The following is a 27,553-nucleotide window of genomic DNA, read 5'->3' as shown; positions in this document are numbered from 1 at the left end:
AACCAGCCAATCCCCTGTTTCTCTTTAAAGACTGATGTGATCAGAGGTGATCTGTGTGATTTTGAATTTGGTAATATTTGGATTCATGCCATACCTCTTGTGTCTGATTTCTTTTGATGCTTATCATGTTTGTGAGACTCATCTATCTTCATGGATCTGTAGTATTCCACAGCAGGAATATATATATATATATATATATATATATATATATATATATATATATATATCACTGTCTATGTACTCATTTTCCTGTTGATAGGTATTTGGTGTAGATTTTACCTTTTGGCTATTGCAGAGTGCATTTTGGGACTATTTTTATGTGAGTCTTCTGGTCTATACTGCCAGTGGAGTTGCTCAATCATAGGGAGTGAGTATCTTCAATAAGAGCTGTTAGGAAGGGCCTGGGGCATGGCTCAGTTGGCGAAATGTTTGCTTTGCAAGCATGAGGACTTGAGTTTGGAGCCCCATGTTGGAAATAAAAATGCTGGGCAGAGCCACACAGCTATAATCCCAGTGCGGGAGAGGAGGAGACAGGGCGTGTGTGTGTGGGGGGGAACCCTCCACTCACTGGCCAGTCAGCTTAACCAAACTGGTGGTCTCCAGGTTAAATGAGAGACTTTCTAAAACCAAAATAAGACAGAAAGCAAACTAAGAAGACAGAAGATCTTGAGCCCTGACCTCCATAGGCCCACGCACACAAACTTACATGCACAAACATGCACATATGAGCATGCACACATATAACACCTCGCACACAGAACTGACAGGAAATTTTCCAAGCTGATGGTGACTCTCAGCATCCCTACCGGCAGTTGCTTCTCTTCCTTAACAGCTCACATTTGTTCTTCCCCACCCTCTCTATCTCACTCACATTGTGCCATGTGCTGCTCTTTTGTTGTGGCCTTTCTTTGTGTTTTCATTTCTAATGCTGAACGCTTTTTTGCCGTTAGAATGATTTCTTTTGTCCAGCCCCATTTAGGTCAGGTTTTCCCTTGCCATTCTTTCTATCCACAGGAGTGTTTTGTTTGTTTGCTTGCTTTCCTTAAAAATAGCATGATGGTGAGTCCTTTGTCAGACACCCAGATCCAGGCTTCTCCCCACCCACTGGCTTATCGCTTCACTCTATGAAGGGTGTCTTTTGAATAACAGATGTTCACAAACCTAAAACAAACCAATCATTAACCTTTTCCTTGGTGATTAGTGCTTTTTTCCATCATGTTTAATTTTATCTTTGCCTTCTCCAAGGTCTTGAAGACATCCATTTCTATCTTCCCCTAATAGTCTAATAGTCACTGAAATTATCTGATATAATAGAAATGTGAAGTAAATAATAGCGTAGGAGGACCATGGATATGGTACTATTTGTGAAGATGACAAGCACTCTGTTTTGAACTAGTCATTACCTTCTGTGGTCTTTATTAGTGATGTATGAAAAAAATTATGAATTTCCCTTGAGGGTTCACTGCCAGTGATTATCAGCCATCGTAGCTTCTGATGCGTGTCACTCACGTGTTTGGGAAGCATGGGTTAGATGTCAGGGATTCACTTTGCTGGTGGTTGAGGCTCCCAGCCTCTTCAGGGAGTTCGACTAGTCTATGGCATCGTGGAGCTTTCATTAGAAGTTTGGCCACAGAGCCGGGTGAGTAGGATAGGTGGAATGGTTGGGAATGGAGTGTGGGTGGCTTTTCAGATGAGGCAACCATTGAACTGGGCATCCAAGGAGAAGCTAAGTGGCCAGGTACTTTGAGTCTGAAGCCTCTTGGGGCAGACTCCATGGGCTTCCGGCCTGGGCTTGTCTCCCAGTTCTTGGAGATTTTTTTCTTTGTTGAACTCTCAGTGTCTGGGAAAGAAACTTTACAGATTCTTTTTGACTGTATAGGTGAAAGATGCCAGCCAGAATCTGGGGACTTCTTGAGGGTCTGGGAACCTCATACGACTCTCCTGAGATCTGCTGTCATTGATCTAAGTCTCTAGGTGGAAAGCAGGCATCCATTTTTTCTAGGTTCTTCCAAAGGTTTTGGTCTTTGGGCTGGCTTGTTTAGTTTTTCTGTCCCAGCACTGCAGTGGGGGCACGTCTTCAGGGCCTTTTTTTTTTTTTTTTGATGTGGTGAGTATTAAAGAGCTTTCCAAGGGTGATTAGATAAGACCAAGATTAGCTCAGACTTTCCAAGACCCTGAGAGACTCCCACGCCCTTTAGAGCATCTCTTGGTGGCTGAGTCAGACAGTGAACCACTGCAAACAATCTCAGCATGCCTGGAAGCTGCCACTGCACTCTTCATTGGTCAGAAGGAATGTCAAGTTCAGAAAGGCAAAAAGAAAAGAACTCCATAAGTGAATCCTATTGGATTTATAGGCAGCAATGAAAACAATAATTCAAGAGCGCTAGAAGCTTATTACTGAGAGACACCCTCCATAGCTTCAAAAATTTCAGCTTTGTTAGTGTCAGGCAGTGAGTGATGACGTTCCCACTTCCGGCCCTTTTGGTGATATGAACCACCCCACCCCATTGCCACCAAAGCATTGGCATACTAGTTTGGAACTTTCAACTCAAATGGGGGAGCATAAAGAGTATACTTAAGTCCTCCCATTACAGCTGCTTTTCAAACTGAACTTGGACACTTAGTGATTGCTTCAGTCAGTCTGGCCTTTTCAAGTCTCAGTTTGTTTATGGGAAGATGGATTTGTGGACATTGGGAAGGTTAAGTGGCAAGATGTCCAGAGTGGATGATTCATAGGGAATTGCTTGCACATTTGCCCATTGCTCATAGATTTAACATACTTTTTGAGATTTGACCTTCCCAACAGTACCCTGGGGATATTTGTGGCACAGGGAGTGGAGTTTTGGGGTTGGTGCTCCCAAGTCAAGGTTCCTGTGCTATATATTCTACTTTCTATATTCTTGGGCTGCAAAGTTGCCCCTGATATTAAAGGTGATTGCTACTGTTGGAATTTGTTTAGCAACTGATATACAGAGTGTTCTAGTTTCATTCCTGTTGCTGTGATAAAACACCCTGCCAAAACCAACTTAGGGGAGAAAGGGCTTGTTTCAACTCTGTCACCGTCCACTACTGTAGGCTATCACAGCAGTAAGAGCCTTAGGTAGCTGATTACATCACATCCGTAGCTAAGAGCAGAGAGGATGGAAGCTTGAGTGCTCAACTTGCCCTTTTTTACTCTAATCTAGTTCAAGGTCCAATCAATGAAATGGTTCTGTCCACATTCAGGGAGGATCTTCCCACCTCATTTAAGACATTAAGAAAATCTGCTTTGGGGCTGGAGAGATGGTTAAGAGCACTGTCTGTTCATCCAGAGGTCCTGAGTTCAATTCCCAGCAACCACATGGTGGCTCACAACCATCTTTAATGGAATCCAATGCCCTCTTCTGCTGTGCCTGAAGACAGTGGCAGTGTGCTTAAATAAAACAGACAAATACATCTTTAAAAAAAGAAAAAGAAAATCTGTTACAGTCACATCTACCAACCAATCCGATTTAGATAATCCTTCGTTGAGATTTTTTTATTAGATGGTTCTAGGCTGTGTCAAGTTGATAGCTAAAATTTACTCTCACACATAGCTTGGTGGAGGTGGCAAGAACCTTAGAGATTGATAAAGATACACCAGGGTAGTGGTCTTCATTGCTGTACAGTGACCTCTGTGCAAAGAATGTTAGCAAGGGACAGATGTAATGAAATGTATCTCCAGAGGAGGCAGGGGGTCCCATTTCCACTGCCCATGGATGGAGTGGAGCTGGGAGATGGAGCTTCATTGAGCACAGGATGTTCTGAGAGCTGCACGCCTCATGAGAAAGTGGCTCCATCCCTGGTGACTGCCAATCTTCTCCAGACTGTGACACATCTCAGATCTCTAATTAATATTTCCCTCAAGACTTTTTTTTCACACTTTTTTCCATGTTCTCCCACCTGCATGCCTCTCATGATTAAAGCCTGCTTTAAATAGTGGGGGAGACTCAGTTTGCTGGTCAGAGACATGACAGTTTGTCTTCAGGTGGCTGTGGTGGCCCCTGGCCCAGGGCATAGATTTGTTGAGAAACAGGTCCTTGCTACAGTGTGGCCATGGAGCAGAGTTTAACAGAATGCTGAGATACTGAGGAGGTATGAAGGGCTGTGAATGAGTTTTCTGTTCATTTCAGAAACTGTTTTTTAAAAATCAAATCTCATGAAGCCCTGGTTGGCACTGTGTAGCTAAGGAAGACCTAAAATGTCCCTATTCTCCTGTCTCTACTTCCAAAGTTCTGGGATTCTAAGGGATTTGAAACATGATCCATCTACCTTTCTAGTTTGTTTTTAATATGGTTTTATGCAGTGCTAGGCATCAAACTTAGGGATTCATGACTGCTGAGCAAGTGCTCACCTCTCTTACATCTGAAGCCTCAATACACAGTAATTATCTTAGGGCTTGCTGTTATAATAAATATAAACAGTTCCAACACTGATTACAGACACATCAATTAATCTTAGAAACACTTTTACCCATCACCAGTGCAACCACATTCCTGTCTTTCTCTGTAGTGTTTCTTGAAGAATATAGGAACATCCTCATTGTTGGAAGATAATATTGTGATTGACATGGCAGGTATTTCCTTGACAATGTAAACTGGCATTGTAACACCTTGTTCCTGCTTTGCTTTTGTGTTTGCAGCCCTTTGGTTAGCACAGTCCTCAGTCTCACCATCTCCAGGGTTTATATGCCACTGTGCCAATTTAACTCTGACTCTTTACAGTTCCTAGCCATGATTTCTGGTTATGGGAGAAACAAGTACATTTTCCAAGTACTCATATATCTGAAAGTGCCTCCGACTCCCTTAACTGTTGATGGATAGTTTAGCTGGTAACACATTTATGATTCCTTTTCATTCAGCCCTCTGTAGGCACGAGTCATCTCTGGGTCATCTCACACAGCTGCAGACAGGCCAAGGATGGTAGCTGAAATGCAATTGTTTCCTCTGTTCTTCTGTGTTTCAGATCTTAAGGAGGCACAACTGTGCTTGGAGCCCCTCCATTCATGCTATGGGTGTTTCTTTTGTTTTTGTTTTTGTTTTTGTTTTTGTTTTTGTTTTTGTTTTTGTTTTTGTTTTTGTTTTTGTTTGTTTTGAGACAGGGTTTCTCTGTATAGCCCTGGCTGTCCTGGAGCTCACTTTGTAGACCAGGCTGGCCTCGAACTCAGAAATCCGCCTGCCTCTGCCTCCCAAGTGCTGGGATTAAAGGCGTGTGCCACCACGCCCGGCCACTATGGGTGTTTCTAGGGTTTCATTGCCCCAGAGAAAACTGCCTTGGGGTTTACTGTTAGTGGCTTTCCTCACTGTGACTGGAATCCAAAACCCAGAGCACATTCTGAGGTCCTGAAGATGTCATTTCAGGGATGAGTAGAAACCTTGAATGTTGGCGCCAAGGAAGTTGTCAGTTGCTCCTGTGTGCTCTTCTCTAGGTTTTGCTTGGCCTCTGGCCACAGGAGAGAGGAACTGCCTGTCTCCCTGTAGAGGACTGGGAATCTCAGATGGCTTGATGTGTTGTGGAGACATGAACTCTTCTCTGGCTCTTGTGGCTGTTCAACCCCCATACTGTTCTAATCATTTCCATGGCCTCCCACCTTTCCTCGGTGGGAACAAATTTAGGGTGATACCTTAATTACCTTCCTCATCTTGTTCTCCAGTGCAGAGGACTCTGCAGGTGCAGGGTGGGAGGAGGATCTCTCTGCTGACTCTGAACACCCACAAAGCTCTTCTGGAAATCTTTAGACTATTCTTAGGGAAATCAAGAGGGGGAAAATGAACCAGGCAAGAAATACTGAAATTTGTCAGGGTTAAGCATGTAGTGTGGAGGACATTTTAGTATTCTAAACTTTGAATTAACTTAAAGTCTAAAAGTCAAAAGATAATTTTCCTAGCTCTTACCTTTTTATCTTTAGTGCCAGAAACTTCTTTTTCCTAACAGGGCATTCCTCTGTCAGACTTTCAGTATAAATATTGAAAGGAACCTTGGAACTTTCACCAGAAAATACATGACTATAACCTGGAATTGTTGCCTTATTGATCTATGTATAAAGGAATATGGGAGAGAAGTTTAAACCTTAAACCAGTTAGATTTAAGTCTTAAACCAGTCTAGTTTTAAGCTTTTACTAATTTAAAAATAGAATGCAGGGGCAGGAAGGCAGGAGTGGGTGGGGTGAGGGAACACCCTCATAGAAACAGGGGGACATGAGATGATATAGGGAGTTTCTGGAGGGGAAACCAGGAAAGGGGAGATAACATTTGAAATGTAAATAAAGAAAATATCCAGTAAAAAATAAAATAAAATGTTTACCTAATTTTTTTTTTACTTTGTATGTGTGTGTGTATGTGTTAGTGGGGGGCATGTATGTGCTGCAGTGCCAGTGTATGAGACAATGTACAAGAGGGGTCCAGAGAACAACTTCGTAGCAGTTGGTTCTTTTTTTCCTCCTTTTGGCAACATCCCTGGTATTGAACTCGGGTTGTTAGGCATGTTGGCAAGTATCTTTACCTGATGAGCCATCTCACCAGCTCTAAAATAGGTCTTCAAATGTTGTTTGGAGAAGCGGGGCTCTTGAAGCTGGTTTAGCAGGTGATGTGTGCCTTGAGCCCCAGAGTGCCCTGCACTGGAGTTCATATTGTTCTGTGTCAAGCAGGGAGTCAATTGCCATCAGGCATTTTTCCCCCTGGAAACTCCAGGAAGGCAATTACAATAATTATTGATGGGAGGTAAAGAGTGAGGTAGTCAGAAGAAAACAAACAAGAGTGGATAATTGATGAAACAGAAACTTCCTGCATGAGGTTGACTGCTTTGCTGTATCTCTGTGACCCTTGACCTACACTTGACCCAGATTAACCGTCAGCACTGGACAGGGAACTGCACACGTTTGTCCCAGGCACTTCAGTGGCTGTGAACTTGCATCTTGCTTCTGTTACACTTTTTCAGCCCATTGCATGCAAGTCCTGGTGGCCAGGCAGGTAGCTGGATCTCCATTGCACGGGCATGATGTGGGGCTGGGGCACCCTTAGAGTCTGTCCCTTCCTCTGGCAGCAGAGTGTAGCTTGTGCTATTTGGCTGATGGCTCTGTCCTACTCTGTCCCTTCTGTCCCTCCAGTGATCCTTCTTTGTTTAATGAGGCACAGTTGGTTTCCTTCAGCCAAGCAGCACGTACTAATCCATGTGGTCCATGTCTTCATCTTTGCCTTTCAAGGACATTGCATTCTTCTAGGGCGGATCCATCGATAGCTACTTCTGCATGGACGACAGGAAAAGCTTCCAAACAAAACAAAAACATCTAAAGATAGCACCTTCTAATAAGGAAAAAAGTTCCAGTGTCAGAGTGCTGGGTTCATGGAAGATACCATCTACTAGCTGGAAGAGCCCATGTGTTGATCTGGGCTCCCGCCAAAGTCACAGCTCAGCCCGTCTATGGATAAAGGGAGCAGAAAATTTTGGTTTCTTCTGTGACACTCCTGTAGGTGTACACAAGAATAGTTGTTACTCACATGAAACTCCAATGTTGCCATGGGCACATAGTGGCCTAGCCCACTCTAGAGGGCAGGGATCAAACTTTGGAGTCACAGTGAGATGTGAGTCAATGACATAACCCACTTATAGGCACTTCTTCCCATACCTCCTGTATTTTAATGGGGATTTCTCACCAGAAAAGCAATTTTAATAGATATTTAACTTTATTCAAGTAGTTCCTTTTTGAACTAAAATATTTATATGTAGGAGATATTTTCTTTTTCTAGAAGAAATGCTTTGAATAGCAATCATTTCGGTGTGCTGAGCTATCTGTCCATCTGGCTGTCTACCTGTGCATCTGCCTGTCTGACTATAAATGACAGAAATGGAGGTTGCAGGGACAGATGAGGTAATGGAATTCTCCTCTATGTTCTGGTTAGTGGTGGCTGAAATCCTGTCTCTGTGGCTCTGAAATAGTCTCACAAATGATGGTGGCTACTGTTTGCATTTCTGCCCTGTTTACATAGAGATGCCACAGATCTGAGCATTAGAACGTGGAGAGACAGAGCCAGGGGCTTTCCCCTCTGTCTGGTCTTTAATGCCCTGCTCCTTCAGAGTCAAAAACTAAATTAAGAGTTGAGCTGAGCAGAGGCCGTACTGAGAACATAAGGATTCACCCACAGAGCCACTGTCAGTGGCCAGCTCGGTGTCTGGATGAGGAAGTGTGGGGGTCTCTCGCACACAGTGACGATGCTGCCAGTGGCTGGAGTATGGCAGGTTGAGACTAGGTGATCAGGGGAGTTACAAGGACCCAGCAGCAGGCAGGAGCAATAGAGAAGAACCAGAGATAAGAGGCAGGCACATCAGTTTAGAGAACCTTGAACCTAAATTCCTGCTAGGTTTTAAGTGGCAAATTGAGTATACCCCTAATCTTAGTGGCCCTAGTAAGTCAGTGAGTGTTACCCAAGGCCTTTCCTGAATTCTGAACACACCCTCTGACAGCTACAAGAAAATATGGGGTCTGAGAGCTTAGGGCAGTAGCTGAAAGAGTTTTTATTTTAGTTTTTGTTTTGCCTTGTCTTGAAGCTACAGTTGAGAGGGTACAGGCCCACATTCTCTGCCCTTGTAATAGGGAAGGTATAGGTTCATCATCTGGGCTCAGGGGTCAAGTTTCATGGCTTGATGCTTTGATGGCTTCAGAAAGTCTACAGTGATGCCTAGCATAGGAGGCAAGCATTATGAATTTCAGAAGAGCTTTGTGGGACAGCCTTGCTCATTTATAAGACACAGACAGGATGGAGGCAGGATGGAAAAGTACTCACTTAACCCTTGGTATCCAAGACATGCCACCCACGTGAGTCAGAGCTCTCTGCCCTCCAGACCTGGAAGGTGGAGGGACAAAACCTTGTGAAGCAGAGGGTTCATGGTAACTGTTGGCCCTGAGTGCCTGTGGTGGTTTGAATATGCCTGGCCCAGGGAATGGCACTATTAGAAGGAGTGGCCTTGTTGGAGGAAGCGTGTCACTGTGGGGGTGTGCTTTGAGACCCTTCTCCTAGCTGCCTGTGGACAGTCTTCTGTTTGCCTTTGGAACAAGATGTAGAACTCTCAGCTCCTCCAGATCCATGCCTGCCTGGACGCTGCCATGCTTCCTGCATTGATGATAAGGAACTGAACCTCTGAACTTGTAAACTAGCCCCAATTAAATGTTGTCCTTATAAGAGTTGCCTTGGCCATGGTGTCTGTTCACAGCAGTAACCCACCCCCCTCAAAAAAAAAAAAAAAAACCAATGTCCTTAGGAAGTTAGGGGTCTAGCTTTACAGATATCCCCTTCCTGATTAACATCTCCCAGCTCACCAAAAGGGTCTGGCCTCAGTCATGTGACCCTGGCCTTCCTATGGGCCCTTGAAATGCATTGCACACCCACTTCCCATTCACTGTGTGGCCTCTGATCACATCTCTCTTTTCTGTATGCTGCTCACACTTACTTTACAGACCTTCACCAATGCTCTGCCAGTACACGGCTCACCATCTCCTGATACAAGAACCTTTCCAAGAAGCCATGGGACAACTGGTCACTGGAAGTTGATCTCTCTTCTTGCACTGTGCCAGCAAATCAGCAGGACTCATCTGCTTATGCTCCCCACCATGGTAGGAGCCAGGAAGATGGCTAATGTCAGTTATTCATCCCCTCCCAGAGGGTGTCATCAGGCCCAAGGATGCACAGTGCCCTTTACCAGCTGGAGCTGAGACTCTGGAGGCTAAATCCACTGCACAGCTCTGCTGGCAGCTGACACCTCTTAGTGGCTTGCCTCAGGTCCCAATGTGCCAGTTTCTACTTTTGAGATGTTAAGGGAGGACTTTGTGGTGACTTGGCTCCTGGTGGGTCTGAACGTGTCTGTCTGCAGTGTGTGAGTGGACCTTCTCATAGAGGTACCCACAGACTCCCTATCATCTCTCTAGACCCCTCCAACCTAAGACTCACATGACCTTTTGCGGAGTTTGTAGACATGTCCCCAGTGAGCCTAAGTGACTGTGTTGTTTGATGCTTGAAGTTGTCTGATATTTCTGGTGGAAATAGACTTGATTCTCATTTACTTGAAGGTTTTTTTGCTTCTTCAAGTCAAATGATAAGGATGCTCTGTCGCTACATGTTTCTTATGGTGCATGATGGCAGGTCAGTGGGTGAAAGAGTAGTAGCCTAGCCTAGGAGACCCTGGGTCCAGGCTTGGCTGCCATCAATGCTGCCATGTGTAGGGATGGTGGTCTAGACTTGGGCAGTCACGGGCTGGCCTTAATTTCAGGGTCAAGCTGTGCTCAGGAGCTGATCTCACGGCTACACAATCTGCCAAGAAAGAAGACAATAGCTGGTTTCTATTTATGTTGCTCTACTCATTACCATGCACGACAGAGGCCAGAGTTGCTGAAGCAAGACCAACAAGTCCTGATTAATTTGCAGAGCTCAAGCATGGGATTTGTTGGAAGATTTCTACCCAGTGTCATTCTCTGACCGAGGGGCCTTAATTGCAAATGGCAAGGCCAGCAGCAGAGAACGGATCCGAGAGCCCAAATATTCAGAAAGCAAACTAGTGACAGAGAACCGGGAAGCCATTCACGGTTGCACTGATCTAATCTGTCTGAAATATGGGGCGTGACAGAGCAAGGGGCCATGATGGTGGCTTGGGAGGTCATCTTGGGAAGAAAGCACATGACCACTTCTGAAAGGCAGACATTCATTTCCTTTGTCTTTGTTTCTAACAAGCCCTGTTTTTGCCAGGTTGCCCACCTCTTGGTCTGGAAACATTAAAAATCACAGACTTCCAGCTGCATGCCTCCACATCGAAGCGTTATGGCCTGGGAGCCCACCGGGGGAGACTCAACATCCAGGTACCAGTCTCTCAGATGCATTCTGGTCACACTGCTGATTGGTCTGGACACAGACACAGGGAGGGTTCCCTGGGAGCCTTGGTTGGTGAGTTGGTGAGTGCATGGCCTGTGCAGGGTGTTAGCTAGTCCTCGAGGAAAGGGTGCACTGCAGAACAGGCCTGTGTGCAGAGCATGGGGTGTCTCCAGACAGAAAGCAGGACCAATGAAATAAGGACTTTCCTCTGTCTAGAAATGGCAAGAGGAGAATGAAGAATACTAGCAGGCACAGGCATGGCCGAGATGCCCATCACCCAGCAAGGAGGTGGGCTCATCATCCTTCTCCTTGGTAATCACAAAGCCTACCCGCATCATCCAAGCAGTTCCAAAGATTCTCACTGGCTCTCCGAGATGGGGAGATCACATGTGTCCAGAATCTCTCTCTCTCTCTCTCTCTCTCTCTCTCTCTCTCTCTCTCTCTCTCTCTCTCTCAGCTGAGCTTCTCCTGCACACCTCCACAAGCCATTCATGACCACAGGACTTTCCTTGCCCAAAGGGAAGTCTCTATAGCACTCAAAGCAGTAGCAATCCCACTGAGTCATGGGCTGGGCTCCCCCTCACTGCTGCAGGACTTGGCGTCTGTGACAATGCACAGGTGTTCTCTTACATTCAGGTGTGTGTAATGTTACACTTGGCCCAATCCAGGTGTAGGAGGGACTGTATGTTTAGAGGCTTGAGAGAAAGCCAGGCTTATGGTAGCCTCCACTGGTTCTTAGCCAGTTCTTCTGGGAAGCCCCTTTCTTATGTGCAACCCTGGAGAGTCAGTTCTCTTCTGATTCCAATGTTTTCTTTTAGACGACTCTTTAATTGCCAGGTCTTCTAAAGCTGCTTTTTAAAAGTGGCAGCTGTTAAGAAAGACACATTTGGATGGAGCAATGAGAAAGTGGGGGTGGGGAGATACTATAATAAAAGTGTGTTTTAAGACCGTAAAGATGAACTCTCAGTAATTGACCAGGGAGACCACTACTGATCTTCAAAGAGCCCCAGGTCCCTGAGAATGAACCCCAGACCTCCGGAGGGAGTCACTGTAATCTTTTCTGGGGGCAATAATTACTTTTCTTTTCACTGGGAGTTTTTCTGCTCAGGGTTCAAGGGTAGTCTCCATCATGGTGAGAAGATTATGGGGATAGGAGTTTGAGGCAGCTGCTAACATCATGTCCACCATCAGGAAGCAGAGAGCTGACTGCTAGAGCGCAGTTCTCTTTCTGATTTTCATTCCATCCAGCACTCAGGCCACAGAATAGTGCTGTCTGCATTTAGGGCGGGTCTCCCCACCACAGTTCACCCAGTCCTTCTCAGGTATGCCCAGAGGTCGGTTCCTAGGTGATTCTAGATTACATCAAAGAGTCAATCAAATTAGATGCCATATTTTCGTTTCTTAGGAGCCCAGTTCTTGAGCATGAGTCCCACAGGAGAAGGACCTAGTCTTCTGCTTATGAACGCTTCAGAGTCCAGAAATGGACACACAATCCCTGAGGGGCACAGAGGATGTCACCAGAGACTTGGTGCAGGGTGGCTGCAATGTGACCCTTTCTTGCCATCTCTGGGCCATGCATCAAGCCCTCTCGGGGGACAGTCCTTACCTTCTGGGCTTTCTGTCAACTTGGTCTTTCATGCGTAGGAAGTGTAGCCCAGAGAGCAGCCCAGATCCCCTCCACTTGACCGGCTGTGTGAGGATAGAGAAAGGATGGGGCTGGAAAGCACACAAGTGCTGTCTGTCTCCATGGGGATTATTTTTTTTTCCGGAGGTGTTAAATTGTTTACCCTGGAGCCTTTTCCTGAGGAAACCTCTAGAAGTAATGATACAGAGCAGCGCTGCTGCTCTAACCCTTGAGGGAGAAGAGATTTATCTTGACCCAGTTTAGAACATACAACCATCATGGTGTGGCGAAGGCGTTCAGCTGGAGTGACTTGGTCTGTCCATGGCAGTGGGTGCTTGGGCCAGCCTATTCACATCTTGGTGGATCCAGAAGTAAGAGCAGGCCTGGAAACTAGGTTGGCCTAGAACCCTTAAAGACTTCAGTGATTCTCTTCCCAGTAGCACTAGTTAGATATCAAGTATTCAAATATGTGACCCTACGGGGGACAATTCATAATCAGGCCATGGTATACCTCTTTTGGGGGTGGACCAGAGAGGGTAGATCATGGCTCACTGCACATAAGTATGTTTTATTCATGCATTGTGTGTATGTATATGTATGTAGGGGTACCTATGCATATATGTGTGAAGTGATCAACACTGAGTGTCTTTCTCAGTCACCCTGTACCTTACATATATTTTTTGAGATGGGATATTTCACTGAACTTAGAGCTCACACATTGGATATACTGGCTGGCTGATAAGCCACAGAGATTCCTCCCTGTTCCTACCTTCCCAGCACTTAAAAAAAATATGGTAGCAGGGATCTCTCAGGTCTTCATGCTCATGTGGTAAGCACTGAGCTACCTTCCTAATCCACTATGTGTGGGCTTTGATAAGGTCAGCAAAGGCAACTCGCTGGCTAGGTCAGGGCGATCCTTTCAGTTCCTACCTTCTGGAGCAAGCACCGCAGGCGTCACGATTTGACAGATCCAGGTGCACAATTAAAGCCCGTGCTCTGAGAATACATCACCCCCACACAACAATTAGAACCACGGTTTAAAAATAGCCACATCTTGTCTCACATATGAGTATTTTGTAGGCGTGTCAAGCTAATGGGATTTTAAGTGTGAGAACCACCAAAGTATCAGAATTAGAAGTTGTATTTCAGTCTGTTTTCTCTTGCATCAGGATTTGAACAAAGTTAGTCTAGTCCTTCCCTGGCCCAGGGCTCTGAAGATACACACGGGCCCAGCATCTGGGCCACAGTACACACAGCTTATGGGCTGTGGTGTCAAATTGGCTGTGGGGCTGTTGGTAGCATGCCCATCTTCCAGGATGTTTAATATTAGTGCAGGAGGGTCCCAGATCTGCTGTGGTCACAGTGTGGTGGTGACTACAGGGGATAAAGGTGAAGGACTACCTCTGCCGAGTCTTCCATACTCCTCAGAACCCACGTGCTCCCTTGAGAAGGGCTCTCTGCTCCAGCCTAATTCAGAAGTTGCTGGAGGAAAGGCTCTCTCACTGTATTCATGATATTCTGGTCCCCACCAGAGGGAGAGCAGCACTGCCTCCGAGAGCTGTCAGCACCTCACTCGATGCTTTTTATGCATTATTTAATTTAACACTAACAGCACAGACAAGTACCATTATCCACTCTCTTGACTCATACAAAGCAAATACACAGAGCTTGGAGGGACACAGCTAAGATTTCCCAGGAGAGGCAGCTCATGAATCTAAGCTGCTTGAAATCTCAAATGGTTGCTCCTGGTGATGCCATAAAGTCGTCTGAGCTGCTAGGGGTGGCCCGGGTGTGACATCTGCAGGGATGAGGCATCCAGGACCCCTCTTCCATCCCTGCTTTGCGCTGACACTCTTGCAGAATCACACGTCCTTATTTCCAGGGTGTTCCCTGGACAAATTTGCTGGCAGGTACAGGAGTAAGGTCACTATGGAGTGACATCACTTGGGGTAGACATAGCTTTGCTTTGCATTTGATTTTTGTTTTCCTTCTTTGACATCCATGGGGAATTGCTTCAAGAGACCAAAGGCCCTGGGGGACCCAAGTTCTTCATAGATTTTTTTTTTTTAACATAACCTCCCATATCCTCCCAAATATGTTAGACTGGCTCTACATTACTCTTAGTTCTGAATTTGATGTATGTAAGTATGGCATTAAATTCAGGGAGTAATGACACCCACTCAGCATAGTCAGAGTCTGTGTTTGAATGTCTCAGCTCTGTGGCTCTTGAGATGCACAGATGGGAAACAGTGAGTCTGAGGACTGTTTAGGTACTGAGGGTTTTGATGGACAGGTACCTGCACCTGATGGGAGTATCCTCTGCAGGAGGATGCAGAGGCTGTGTGAGGTATAGCCCCTTGCTCCCTATTCCTTTGGCTGAGGGTGGGTACATCTTCATTTTTGCTTACTTCCTTTATGAGTTTTCTCCTTGTTTCCAGAAATCAGCAGCACCCCAGACCTTCCATTGTATATTGTATATCATAAGTGATTCTTTTAAAAGATCACACCAACGCTTTGGCCAGGTTGACCAGTCGGCTACCCCTGGAAATCCCACTAGTTTCTGCTCTCCAGTGCTGGGGTTACAAGCATGTACACAGCTTTTCTATGACTTATGTGTGCTCAATGAGCCCTTTACCAGCTGAGCTGTCTCTCTAGTCCTATTTCAACTGTCTACAGCAAGTTGCATGCCTGTGCTAATATTTAACTGCTAATTTTTTAAATTGTTTTCAGTCTTATGATTACAGACATCAATGCCAATACACAGTTTTCACACACACACACACACACACACACACACACACACACACACACACAGAGAGGGGGGGGGAGAAAAGATTGTGTTCTGGAGCCAAATGGGAGTAACAATGGCTATGGAACAGGGATTGAGGTTCTTTACAATGTTATATCCAATATGACAACAGTTTCATGAAGTTTTTATAGTATCAGAACAAAGGAATGAATGAAGGGACCTTTTCCCTTTTCAATACATTTCTGGGAACTTTGGATAGGTAGGGTACAGCAAAGCTGGGAAAGCTCTGCTCCAAGCCTCTGGGACTGTCTGACGACACCCTTAGCCTTTGGCTTGGCAGAAGCTGGAGGTCTATTGGTACATGCCAAAGGGATTTGCATCATCATCGTAAAGATGCTAGGTCAAACACAGAGGTGGGCAGTGAGTTGCTGTTAAGGGGGCTAAAGATAGCTCAAGATAGTTTGACCTGGAACATTCCAGCTCTTCACAATCACTGGAAGTTTCAATCAGTGAGTCAGTCTTGCAGAATCTTTAACACAACTATGGCTTTTGTTCCGGAAACTTCTGTTCACAAAGAGTTGCACAGACTTTTGGAATGGCTTCACTGGGGCGGAATTTTCCCTAGGAGCTTGGGTTTCGCAGCCTAAGAGTTTGCAACCAATGAGCTTTCACTGGGATGCCCCTGCTGTAGGAACAACCGGCTCACTTAAGCAGAGAACTTTGAAAGCATCCCTGTGGTCCAACTTAAGACCCCTTCGTGTGTGTGTGTGTGTGTGAACATTTTCTGTGAATTTTATAGTATAAGTTTAATGAAGAAACAGGGCTTTTCTTGAATCATTACATAGGGATCAGATGTTCCAAAAATGTGAAAAAGAGAAGCAGTTATCAGTCTGGGGGAAGTTTGGCCTCTCATAGTGTCACAGTGATTGTCTCTGCTGGATACCCAGGACTTTCCACTGACTTTCCAGGATGCAATGGTCTCTTTTGCCCCAGAGGAGGCCCAGATTGCTTGGAAATGAGCAGTGCTTTCCCAACAAGATCCTGTGGACCAGTCTCCAAAATATGCTCTCATCCTCTGCCTGTGGTTAGTCTTAGGTGTAACCTCACGTTGCAAGGATTCTTTTCCTGGGAGATGTAAACCCTGTGTGCCCCCTCTTCTTGAGGTCTCAGTAATAAACCAAAGTATGGTTCCACTGAAATTTGCCCTGGGGAACCAGTGATTTTATTGGGCTTACTTACATAACATAGGTGTCAGAGTTTGTTCTTGTCAACTTGGCACAAACCTAGACATACCTGAGAATTGAGACTTGCTTCCATCACATTTGCCTGTGTGCATTTTTTGATTGATGATTGATGGGTAAGGGTCTATCTAGCTCACTGTAGGCAGTGCTACCCCTGGACAAGTGGGCCTGAGCTATATAAGGAAGGCTACAGAGAGAGTCAGGGGAAGCAAGCTAGTAAGTAGCCATCCTTTGCTGATTTCTGCTTCAAGCTCAAGTTTTAGCTTCCCTCTACAAAAATATACACCCTATAAGGTAAAATGGACCCATTTTCCCCTGAGTAGCTTTTGGTTGTAGTGTTTTATCACAGCAACAGAAAGCAAACTTGTACAATAGGTGAGAGGACACTTTCAGGAGTGTGGGGGACCACAAAGAAGCTGCGTTACAAAAAGCCTCTCCCCAGCAGGGATTAAGGCTTCTTTCCAGCCACCGAGGTGGATGGATACTCCTCCATTAACCTTCCCTGGCCTTCATAACTGTAACACCTCTGAGGTCACGAGCAATCAGGTTAGAAATGCATACAAATGGCTGTGGGAATGGCTGGCATTCTTTGCCCTTTCTCACACACCTCCCGCCCTCCAACCATCCCCCAGTATGCCCAGAGAATACCAACAGTGCACTGGCCTGATTGAGATTGGCTCTTACAAGCAAGCATGGTGTCTCTGATAAAGATGCTGGCTGTTTTGCTTAGAGACCCACATTGTGCAACACCTGGTGCTCAGATGAGGCATCCAACAGCGGCTCGCCACCTGGCTCATCCCCAAAGTATCCTTTGATGGCTCTTCAGAGCTATACTGGGGCTGGTAAACTATGGTACCCCTGCCTAAGTGACTTGTCCCACAGTTGAAGCGTCAGGTGTTTGTGGAGCAGGAGAGGCCTGAGCAGGTTAACACAATTGCCATTCCAAGTGCTGCATTTCTGAACCACCTTGTAGACTTTAAGGAGGACTGTCTCCCCCCATAGCCTGCAGCCTACAGGCAGCCCAGGAGAGCTCTGATTGGGAGCCAACACAAAACCGTCAACTTACTTAAAACACAAGATTTTCTTTTTTTGCAATTTTGTTTGTAACTCAACTGCATGGTTCTTGGGTGTGACCTTCATAGATATCATTATCATATCACAGTGTCTTGCGTGTGGGACACAGGTTGGACACCTCTGGGTTTAATGTGTGGCTCAAAACAATTCTTTGTTCAATATGTCTCAGAGGAGCCAAAAGATTGGAGGTCCCTGCTGGGTTTTTTTTCCCTAAGATTTATCCATTTATTTTATGTATATGAGTACACTGCATCTGTCTTCAGACACACCAGAAGAAGGCATCAGACCCCATTACAGATGATTGTGAGCCACCATGTGGTTGCTGGGAATTGAACTCAGGACCTTTGGAGGAGCAGTCAGTGCTCTTAACCGCTGAGTCCCAGGAGGTCCCCGCTTTAAGGTTATAGTTAGCAACTGTTGACATAGGCACATGAACAGAGGAAGGGAGCATTTGAAAGCATGGTTCTTGGACTCAGGAGGCACTGCAGCTCCTGTGGTGGTAGGAAAGCTGGCCTTGGATCAGAGCTTGCATGAAAGGGACAATGTTTTGAGATCATAAGAAGAGCATGGTGTGTAACAGTTATGTTGTGATGGCTTAGTCACAGTGTTTGGTACTTGGTGGCCTCTGTCTTGTCTGACTCACACTGACCCTCAAGTGACCATTTATATATCCCTTTCATGTAACAGAGTGCCTGTAGGTGTTGAGCCCCAGTGTTGGTGCTGTAGTACTGTTTTTAAGGTGCTCACACAGCATCTTCATGAAGATATTGGGGTCCAGTTGTGGGATCTGCCCTTTTTACTTGAAGTGATGATGATCTAAGGCACACAGTGTCTATGTACCCTTGGGTCAGGAAGGCAGGTGTAGATTACTGACTGAGATTCATTTATTTACTTATGGATGTGTGAGGCCAGGGGCAACCTGCAGAGTTCCTCTCCTTCCATCATGTAGGTCCTAAGGATTGAACTTGGGTCACCAGGCTTGGCACTAAGCACCTTTACCTTCTGAACCATCTTGCCAGGCCCTGAATGGGTTCTATCTGGGTGTGATAATCATGTGGCTGGACTCATCCCTCATCTGCGGCTCTGTAGCTCCATAAGTTTTGGTGCCAATGCACCCAGAGCCTCACCTCTGCCCCCAGAGCCTCACCTCTCCCCCAGAGCCTCACCTCTCCCCAAGAGCCTCACCTCTCCCCCAGAGCCTCACCTCTCCACCAGAGCCTCACCTCTCCCCCAGAGCCTCATCTCTCCCCAAGAGCCTCACCTCTCCCCAAGAGCCTCACCTCTCCCCCAGAGCCTCACCTCTCCCACCTGGGAGACCTCACTTGCTGTGGGAGGAAGAACCTGGAGATCGAGTTCTCTGCAGTTTTCCTACTGCAAGTCCCATGGCTGCCCATGGCTGGACCTTTGATCCCAAAGCTTGCCTGATCCTTTAGCCCTGACTCAGTTTCATGGTGCTCAGACTCTGTCAGTTTCTGGTAATAGGCTAGCCATATGAAACTTACTGCGAGTCCACAAGCCTTCCTGGGGGCTGCGGTGTTCTGGGGCCTGGTGTGTCCTAGAGGCTGCTGAGGCAAAAATAATCCCAGGGAGGCTTATTCCTGAATCAAGGCATGCCATCCGTCTGTTCCCATGAAGGGATTTTATTTTGTATCTGGCTTCAAGCAGCAGTCTGGGGCACACCGCTAGGTGCCAAAAACACTGGAATTTGGGGAATTTGGATTTTTATGGTAATAACAGAGCTGAATATTTTCAATGATGACTCCCTTGGAAAATTCAAATGAGTGTTTATCATAGTGATGGCCGCACACTTCTTATTTTCTTCCAAAGAAATGCTACTGTGGTTTGGTGCTATAGCACACACCTGGGATCTCAGATCTGGGAGGCAGAAGGATCAGGGGTTCAAGACCATATTTCGCAGCACAGTGAGTTTGAGGCCAGGCTTCACTATATGGGAAGGGGGGGGAGAGGAAAATAATCGGAGGGGGAAGAACAAGAGGTCAGAGATGGGGTGAGTGGTGAAAAATACCTGCTACTCCGCTGGCAGAGGACCTAGGCTTTGGTTCCTACCAGGCAGCGCACAACCACTGTAGCTCTAGTTCTAGGAGATCTGATGCCCTCTCTGGACTCCGAGAACATCTGCATGGGGTACACATAGGCACTCAGGTACACACATGCACATAAAATCTTCACATAAGTGGTAGAAGAAGCAACTTCCATTGTGAATTCAGGGGCTGCTAGAGGCTGACCTGGACCATACAGGACCCTGTCTGAAGAAGAGGAGGAGAAGAAGGAAGAGGAATAAGAGGAAAAAGAAGAGAGGAGTAAGAAAAGGAGGTAGAAGCGAAGAAAGAGGAAGGGGGAGCTAGTTTTCATTGTGAACGCATTCTTCAGGACAGTAGGGTGAGCAAGGTTAGTGGCAATTAATCGAATATTTTACAACAGCTTATCGGAAGGGCTTAAAAACAAGTCTGATTAAAACAAATTTCCTGTGAGGTTTCAGGCATGCCATTTGCTCGGATCTGATCTTCACACATTGTATATATACATGAAGCTTTTATGCTCTATCTACCCCAAAGATGCACACCATGTACTGTGTCAGTTAAAAGGGAAAGCCAAGGAACAAGCAGATGCTAAGAAGAATGTAATAGATGTAATTAGACCATGGCAGAACAAGAGGAGAGGTAGAGAGAAATAGAAATAATGACTTCAGCACTGCCCAGAGGAGGGAGACCATAGGGACTTTCTAAACAACATAGAGAATTAAGTAAGTTACATGAACTTAACTGCAAAAGAGATAGATATTTGAAATGTATATAGGAAGGATGAACTTCAACCAAAGAAATGGGTCACTAGCTGAAGGAACCGCAAAATCCCAAAATGGAATACCTAAGTCAAGGTGATGACTCATTGAGAGAGCACTTGTCAACAGGCTAGATGAACCAAGCTCCACTGCTGGCAGAAAAGTTAAGGTATAGTCAGGAAGTAAATTTAGTCACTAGTTGTAGGGAGTTCAGCCATAAAATGGAACGAATTTTGTTTACTCCCCTGGTACCTTCCCTTCTGTGATGGACAGTGTATAGATTATTTAACACAAGGAATATGTAACCACCCAACAGTCCTCTCCTAGGGACTCTATTTCAATCCCATTTTACACACAGACTGTACTATGTTGGAAGGAATGAAAATAATCCTAAAGAGACCCATGTAGCCCTCCCCCGCTTTGGATGTCAAGACCATTGAGATAATGGACCAAAAGAAACTGGTTATTTTCCAGGAGAGTTGAGCTGGGAGAATGAAAAGGCCAAGATCTGGTGCCAGCCAGAGGGGGAATTTGTCTCCCAGGAAGAGATCTCACAAAGTTATGCCAGCTTGTCAGAACATCTTGAGGGAAAGGCTAGAGCCTAGACAACCGTGGGTTAGTGATGGTTGAGACCACACCTTGGCTTTAGAGACCAGGGTTTGGACTGCATGGGGTGTTTTGCTTATAGGCATCTGAAAGTATTTTGGTTTTTTTTTTAAGGATTTATTTTTATATCTGTGTTATTGTATTTGTCACATGTGTGTAGGCAATCTCAGAGGCCAGAAAGGGTGTTGGATTCCCCAGGGGATGGAGATAGAGGCAGTGGTAAGCCTATAACAAGACGGGTGCTGGGAACTGATAAACTCTGTAAGAGCAACAAGTGCTCTTAGCCGATGCGCCATCTCTCCAGCTCCAGGCACCTTATGCCACTTAGCTGTACTAATCAGAGGGACCAGTAATGCTTGCAAGTTATCACCCCGCCCACCACCAAAGAAAGTCACCATTTCTTCTTATTTTTCCCTCTCAAACCTACTTTAAAATGTAACTATCATTTCCCTCTGTTTTGCGTATAAATAGCTCTGGGCTGTGTCTGCTGAACAGCAGCTGTAAGTCTATTATCTTAGAAATGCTAAATGGTTACAGTCATGTGGCTATGACTTTTTAATTTGCTTCCAGGTGTTTCCCCACAGAGGTGGCTGAGGGTAGCGGGAGATACAGCTCGGTGATTTCATTCCAGAGTGAGTCGCTTTCCATAAAGGCCACCAAGCAAAGCACTTCACATAATGCCTGGCCTGCAGGAGGTTTCTGTAGACTCCGGGAATGAAGGAAAATGTAGGAGAGGTTCCCTTTTCTCCACTCTACTTCTGTGTACCTTTCATGTGCTTTGAAAAATAAATGTGCATTTTTATACATCGTTTCCAATATCAAGGTAGAGAAGTCAGCATTGAGAGGGTGGCCACAGGAAGAGAAAGGTGACTTCTATCAGCACTTTCCATGCTTCAGCCCACCCCAGACTGCCACGGCGCTGGGAATGGGCAATGACTTTCAAATGCCTTTAATTGTTCGTCGGGGAATTTAAGTGGTAGTAAATAATGTGTACATATTGATAAGTATTAGTTTCAAACTCTTGGCTGTGTCTTTGGGTTCTGGCTATGGAAAATACTTCCTTTTTATAAGTATGGTCAACCCTTTTCAAACATTCAATAAAAATGTTATCATGTTATTATCATTATCATTATTTTTATTATAGTGTGTGTGTGTGTGTGTGTGAGTGCGCGCGCTCACATGTGAAGGTCAGAGGACGACTTTTGGGAGTCAATTGTCTCCTTTCACCATGGGTTGCAGGTATGAAACTCAGGGCATCAGGCGAGTGTGCTTGCCTTTGGAGCCATCTTGCTGGCTGGCCCCAATGTATCAATTTTGTAACAGATCTATATTAAAAGTTTTCCTTTTAACAGCTGCTTAAATATTACTTCCTACTGAGCCAATAAATATAATTCTGAGCCATGAAAGTTCATTTTATCTATCTTTTGGCCTTTGTTTTCCTAGAATTGCTTATGTTACTGAAAAGGTCCCTCCTTCACTTTGTACCAGTCTCTGAAACAGCTTCAGCATACTTCTCTATAAAGCTGAGGTTCCGAGTGTTTTTTAGCCAGCTTTTGCTTTCTGTGTTTCTGTGGACATCTTTTCAGGAGCCCTGGGTTGCTCAGTGACTCATCTGTACAGCTATTGCCATGAAGCTCCATCAGTCTGAGAATCCTCTTCTGTGCTGGAAACCAGAAGAGCTCAAGCTTAACTCTGTGCTCTGGAAATGAAGGCTTTCTCCTTCAGGACCCCATCACAACGCCCAGAGCAAGGGGCTAATAGCTCTCCTAATACAGCTCTCTGATGGGCAATTGGTTTCAGCTCCTTTCTCCCTGGCATTCAATATTCTAATTTTTGTCTAACTACACCCTCTAGTAATTTAATGGAAATGGTGCCTGAGTAATGAAATTTGGGGGAGATGATTGTGAGGGTCAGAGAACCCACCTCCGTACTCATAATAACAAGCACTGGTAGCAAGCATGAGGCAGTTTATTTTACAAGGTTGGGTACCAACCCAGGTAGAGAGGCAGGTGCTCTGACTGAGTGCAGAGAACACTTTTTTAAAATCCTGAATATAGGTCCCTCCCTCCTTAACCTCACTGGCTGAGTCATGGTGGAGAGGGGAGGTTACAACATTAATATCACATGTCACGTTGGTCTAGTTCTCAACAAAGATCATACCTGGGTTTATCTATTTCACGTTTTATTTATTTTAAAGCCTTTAGGTTTATGACCTGGTCCATCTGCAGGCTGTTAGGTGTGTGGGTAGACCTAACGGTAAGGAAGCTGGCTCTATTAATAATCTTTTATGCCAAATTACTAGTTTGGGTGGGGGCAGCTAGACCAGCAGGTGTTAGTAGCGTCCCAAGCTTTTTGTTCATTTGTAATTGAACCTAAGCTTAAGACAGTCTTGTTTTGAGAAAATGGGTCATAATGTTTTTATTTCTTATGCGAATGAATCTAAAAGTGTGTTTATTTGGATAGACTGTTAGGCAGAGCCTAAAATTCTAGGATGAGAAATCTTTAGAGGACCTAGAATCTCATAGCTGGCCAAGGATGAGAAGAATGGAGCTGGCTGTCTCACTCCTGTGTGTGCTGACCTTCCCTGAAACCTGTCACACTCGTCCTCCTAGCCTTGGCGTCTACATGGTGTCTCCATTTTTGTAAATGCTGTTGTTGAGAATTCTGGCAGCATCTTTGTTCTGTATTCTTTGCTTTTGTTTGTGTGTGCATGCATACGTGTGTGCATGCCTGTGTGCACATGCCTGATGTCTTCATGTCTGATGGGGTAATGTCTGATGTCTTCCTCAGCCTCCCTTCCCCTTGTTTTCTGAGACAGGGTCTCTCTCATACTGAACCTGGAGCTTGCTAATTCCACCACACTGACCAGCCCAAGATCCTCAGGGATCTACCTGTCTTACCTCCCCAGAGCCATGCCTAGCTTTTATGTAGAATTCTGCGCCTCAAAGTCGGGTCACAGTGCTTGCCTGACAAGTACTTTATTCACTGACCCATCTCCCAGCCATTCTTCTCTTTGCCTTTTATGCATGTGTTTCCTGTTCTTGCTTGATGCAAGTGCGGCTCCTTCTAGAGGCATCCATTACAGTTTCCTAACAGGCCTTTCTGCTCACCACTGCATTGGTGTTAGCGTTTGGTAGGTCCTAAGTTCGGCTGTACGGTGTTCTCATGCCTGGTAAAGGATGGGAAGAATGAGCTGACTATGTGTGTGTGTTAGATTCCCCGAAACCTGCCATAGTTTCCCTTCTGGCCCTGGGGTCCACATATCTAGGCTTCGTGACTGTTTTTCATGGACACAATTTTTCAGTCACCAGTGGACCACGTTGATTCCCCGTGACCACTGGGAAGCCGCTCACGTCAGTCTTGTCCACCTCACCTTTAAGACACCTGCACTCCTCTGAGCTTGTCTGGGGCTGGGTTCTCAGAGGAGTTCTGCTAGTGGGTTGTACTTCTGTCCCCTGCCACAAAGGACCCCTGTCCCCAGCTCTGTCTTTGTATGTCGTGATCTAGGAGACACAATGTCTTTGAATTTTCCCAGAGGCTGAAGCTGTATTTTGTATCTTGTTCTGTTCAGAAGATTTTTGAGGGAAGGAGAAAAGAAACTGGAAGTGTTTTTACCCAGCCCCCATAGGGAGCCTCTGCCTCCGCCATCTTAAGTGGACCCTGTCAGGCTGTGTCTTTATTACAGACCTCCAGCCACGTTTAACCTTCACAGAATTGAGTCTGTTAGGAGCCTTGCAAATGTCTCGTATAACTTGATTGCCTTGAGAAAATTACATTTACTCCTCAACCTATTTGCTGCCTTGTTCACACCATGTTAATGGTGTTTTCCAGACCCGCTTATCCTTGGAGGAATCAAATCTTTTATTTCAGCAACTTCTTACTGAACAATTTTCGAAACATATTCCTAACTTTTTTATTTTTAGTTTTTCTTCTCAAAATGACATTTATTACTTAATGCACAGGGAGGTGAGTACAGAGTCAGAGGACAGCATGCAGGGGTCAGGTTTTTTTTCCCCACTCTACCTTGTTGGTCCTGGGGATGGAACTTGGGTCATCAAGCTTGAGGGCAGGTGCCTTTAACCCCTCAGCCCTTTTGTCAGCTCTCGTTAGCATTGTAAACCTAGGGCTGAATGTTCTCATTTTCTGCTTTCTTAGAGGCATTTCACTAATACTGTTTATTGCCCTGTGGAATAATTTGGTGACCTCTCTGGATGCTTGCTTTTGAAGTTCTAATTGATTTTTCAGAGATGGCTATAATTGCCTGGTGAGTCATCTCTACCAGCAGGATAACACTGTCTATTTAATTGACTGGTTGCTGTGCCTACAGTGAACTGAGACTGGCAGCAGAAGCAGCGTCCCTAGGCTGGTAAAGCCAGGAACCTTAAATGCAGTTCCAAGCCCTGGTCACCTGATACTGGCAAGAAGCATGCAGACAACCTTGGCTCTTAAGATTCTACAGTGTGAGGATCCAAGTTGCCACATCACTCAGGGCTCATTGGCCTCGCCTTAGACCAGAGTCCAAGGCCTGTGGCTTCCCTTGATGCAGGCAACTCTTGGTGCAGCAGTCGCTCTGTGCATTGTGGGTGTTGAGTGACGTCCTTTCCTGTAGATGTAACAGTCCCCAGGGACACCAGACATTGCGACTTTACCCTCATCAGGATAGTGTGGACTCCTGTTGAGAACGTTAGATCATGAATCTCCTTTCTTCTGAGCCCATAGCCATTTCCTGGATGGTTTCAATTGGATAAAAAAGCAATAGCTGGCAATTGGAAGAGGGACACAATTTCCTGGATCCTGTAAAACTTGAAGTAAAGTGCTCACATTGACACCCGTTGCCAGTGCTAACCAAAATCTTCCTTTTTAAGTATTCTGACAGCTAACATGTATCGAGCACTGTTTTGTGTTGATGTGTATGATCTGTGTGTGCACACGCATGTGCGTATGCTTACCTGTGTGTGTATATGTGTATGTACACACGTGCATGTATGTTTGTGTCTGTGCATGTGTTCATACATGTTTGCTTATATGTATGTATGTATGTATGCGCATGTGTGTATATGTGTGCATGTGCTCATGTGTGCACATGTATGTATGTGTGTACACACATGTATGCATGTGTGTGTGTGTGCGCGCGCGTGTGTAAAGGCTGGTGGTTAAATGGGTGGGTGTCTTCCTCTTTCCTTCTCCACTTTACATATTAAGACAGTGTCTCTCACAGAACCCAGCACTTACCAACTGGCTAAATGGGGTGCCTGTTGTTTTCCAGGGATCTGCCTGTTTCTACCTCTACCTTAAGCACTAGAATTGCAGGCAAACCCACCATGACCAGCTTTTCTGTGGCCACTGGAGACGGAGCTCAGGTCCTTACACTTCACTAACTGAGTCGTCTACTAGCCCTATTGAGCACTCATTATTTAAACGCACATTTGGTGACGCACATTGCCTCCACACTGACAGATATCTGAAAACCAAGGCCCAGAGCATCTGTGCAAACCCTGGAATGTCAGCTAGGACTTGTAGCTTGTGGTTCATCCTTGGAGTTCACTCTCTACCAGTATCTGCATGGTGTCTGTCACTATGGTGCCATGTGTAGACTTCAGCCTTCAGTCTGCACTAGTACTTAGGGATGAGGTACACACACCTTTCACCTTTTACATTTGCTGTATAGTGCAGGTTCAGCGAAGGTTTGAGGGACTAGATGAATAGAGCTCTGAACGGCAAGTCTCCAGTGCTTTTACAAGAACAGAGGAACCACAACAAAAACATAAGTGCATGCTCTGGTTTCTGGAGAGGGCACAAGTTGTGACATTGTAAGTCATTAATGTACTGCAAATCTCTGTCATTAGGAGGATAATTGCCTTCTACTGTAGAGAGGAAGTTGCTGTATAATTATAGCCTGAGGGCTGGCATCTCTCCTCCCTGCTGTCTGTCAAAACAAACTGTGATGCAATGCAGCAGGCACAAGGTTTCTTTTGTTGTTGTTGTTGTTTTATTAGATATTTTCTTTATATATATTTCAAATTTCAAATGCTATCCCAAAAGTTCTCTATACCCTTCCCCACCCTGCTCCCCTCCTCACCCACTCCCACTTCTTGGCCCTGGCATTCCCTTGTACTGGGGCATATGAAGTTTGCAATACCAAGGGGCCTCTCTTCCCAGTGATGGATAACTAGGCCATCTTCTGCTACATATGCAGCTAGAGACACGAGCTCTGGGGGTACTGGTTAGTTCATATTGTTGTTCCACCTATAGGGTTACAGACCCCTTCAGCTCCTTGGGTACTTTCTCTAGCTCCTTGATTGGGGACCCTGTGTTTCATCTTATAGATGACTGTGAGCATCCATTTCTGTATTTGTCAGGCACTGGCATAGTCTCATACGAGACAGCTATAACAGAGTCCCTTCAGCAAAATCTTTCTGGCATATGCAATAGTGTCTGGGTTCGGTGGCAGATTATGGGATGGATCCCCGGGTGGGGTAGTCTCTGGATAGTCCATCCTTTCGTCTTAGCTCCAAACTTTGTCTCTGTAACTCCTTTCATGGGTATTTTGTTCCCTATTCTAAGGAGGAACGAAGTATCCACCC

The 27,553-nt window shown here is 45.5% G+C and overlaps 1 protein-coding gene across 1 annotated transcript in view; it reads left to right on the top strand.

Annotated features, from left to right (window-relative positions):
* Cpxm2 (carboxypeptidase X, M14 family member 2) overlaps window positions 1-27,553 on the top strand; it is a 115,032-nt gene that overhangs the window by 16,012 nt on the left and 71,467 nt on the right. The window contains exon 3 of the mRNA XM_021166950.1: window positions 10,753-10,862. Within this exon, the coding sequence (XP_021022609.1) occupies window positions 10,753-10,862 (110 nt within the window). The remainder of the gene's footprint in view (window positions 1-10,752; window positions 10,863-27,553) is intronic.

The sequence above is a fragment of the Mus caroli genome, chromosome 7 (assembly GCF_900094665.2).
Source record: "Mus caroli chromosome 7, CAROLI_EIJ_v1.1, whole genome shotgun sequence".
NCBI lineage: Eukaryota > Metazoa > Chordata > Mammalia > Rodentia > Muridae > Mus > Mus caroli.
The sequence above is the reverse complement of the archived record's forward strand: the minus strand, read 5'-3'. Positions and strand labels throughout refer to the sequence as shown.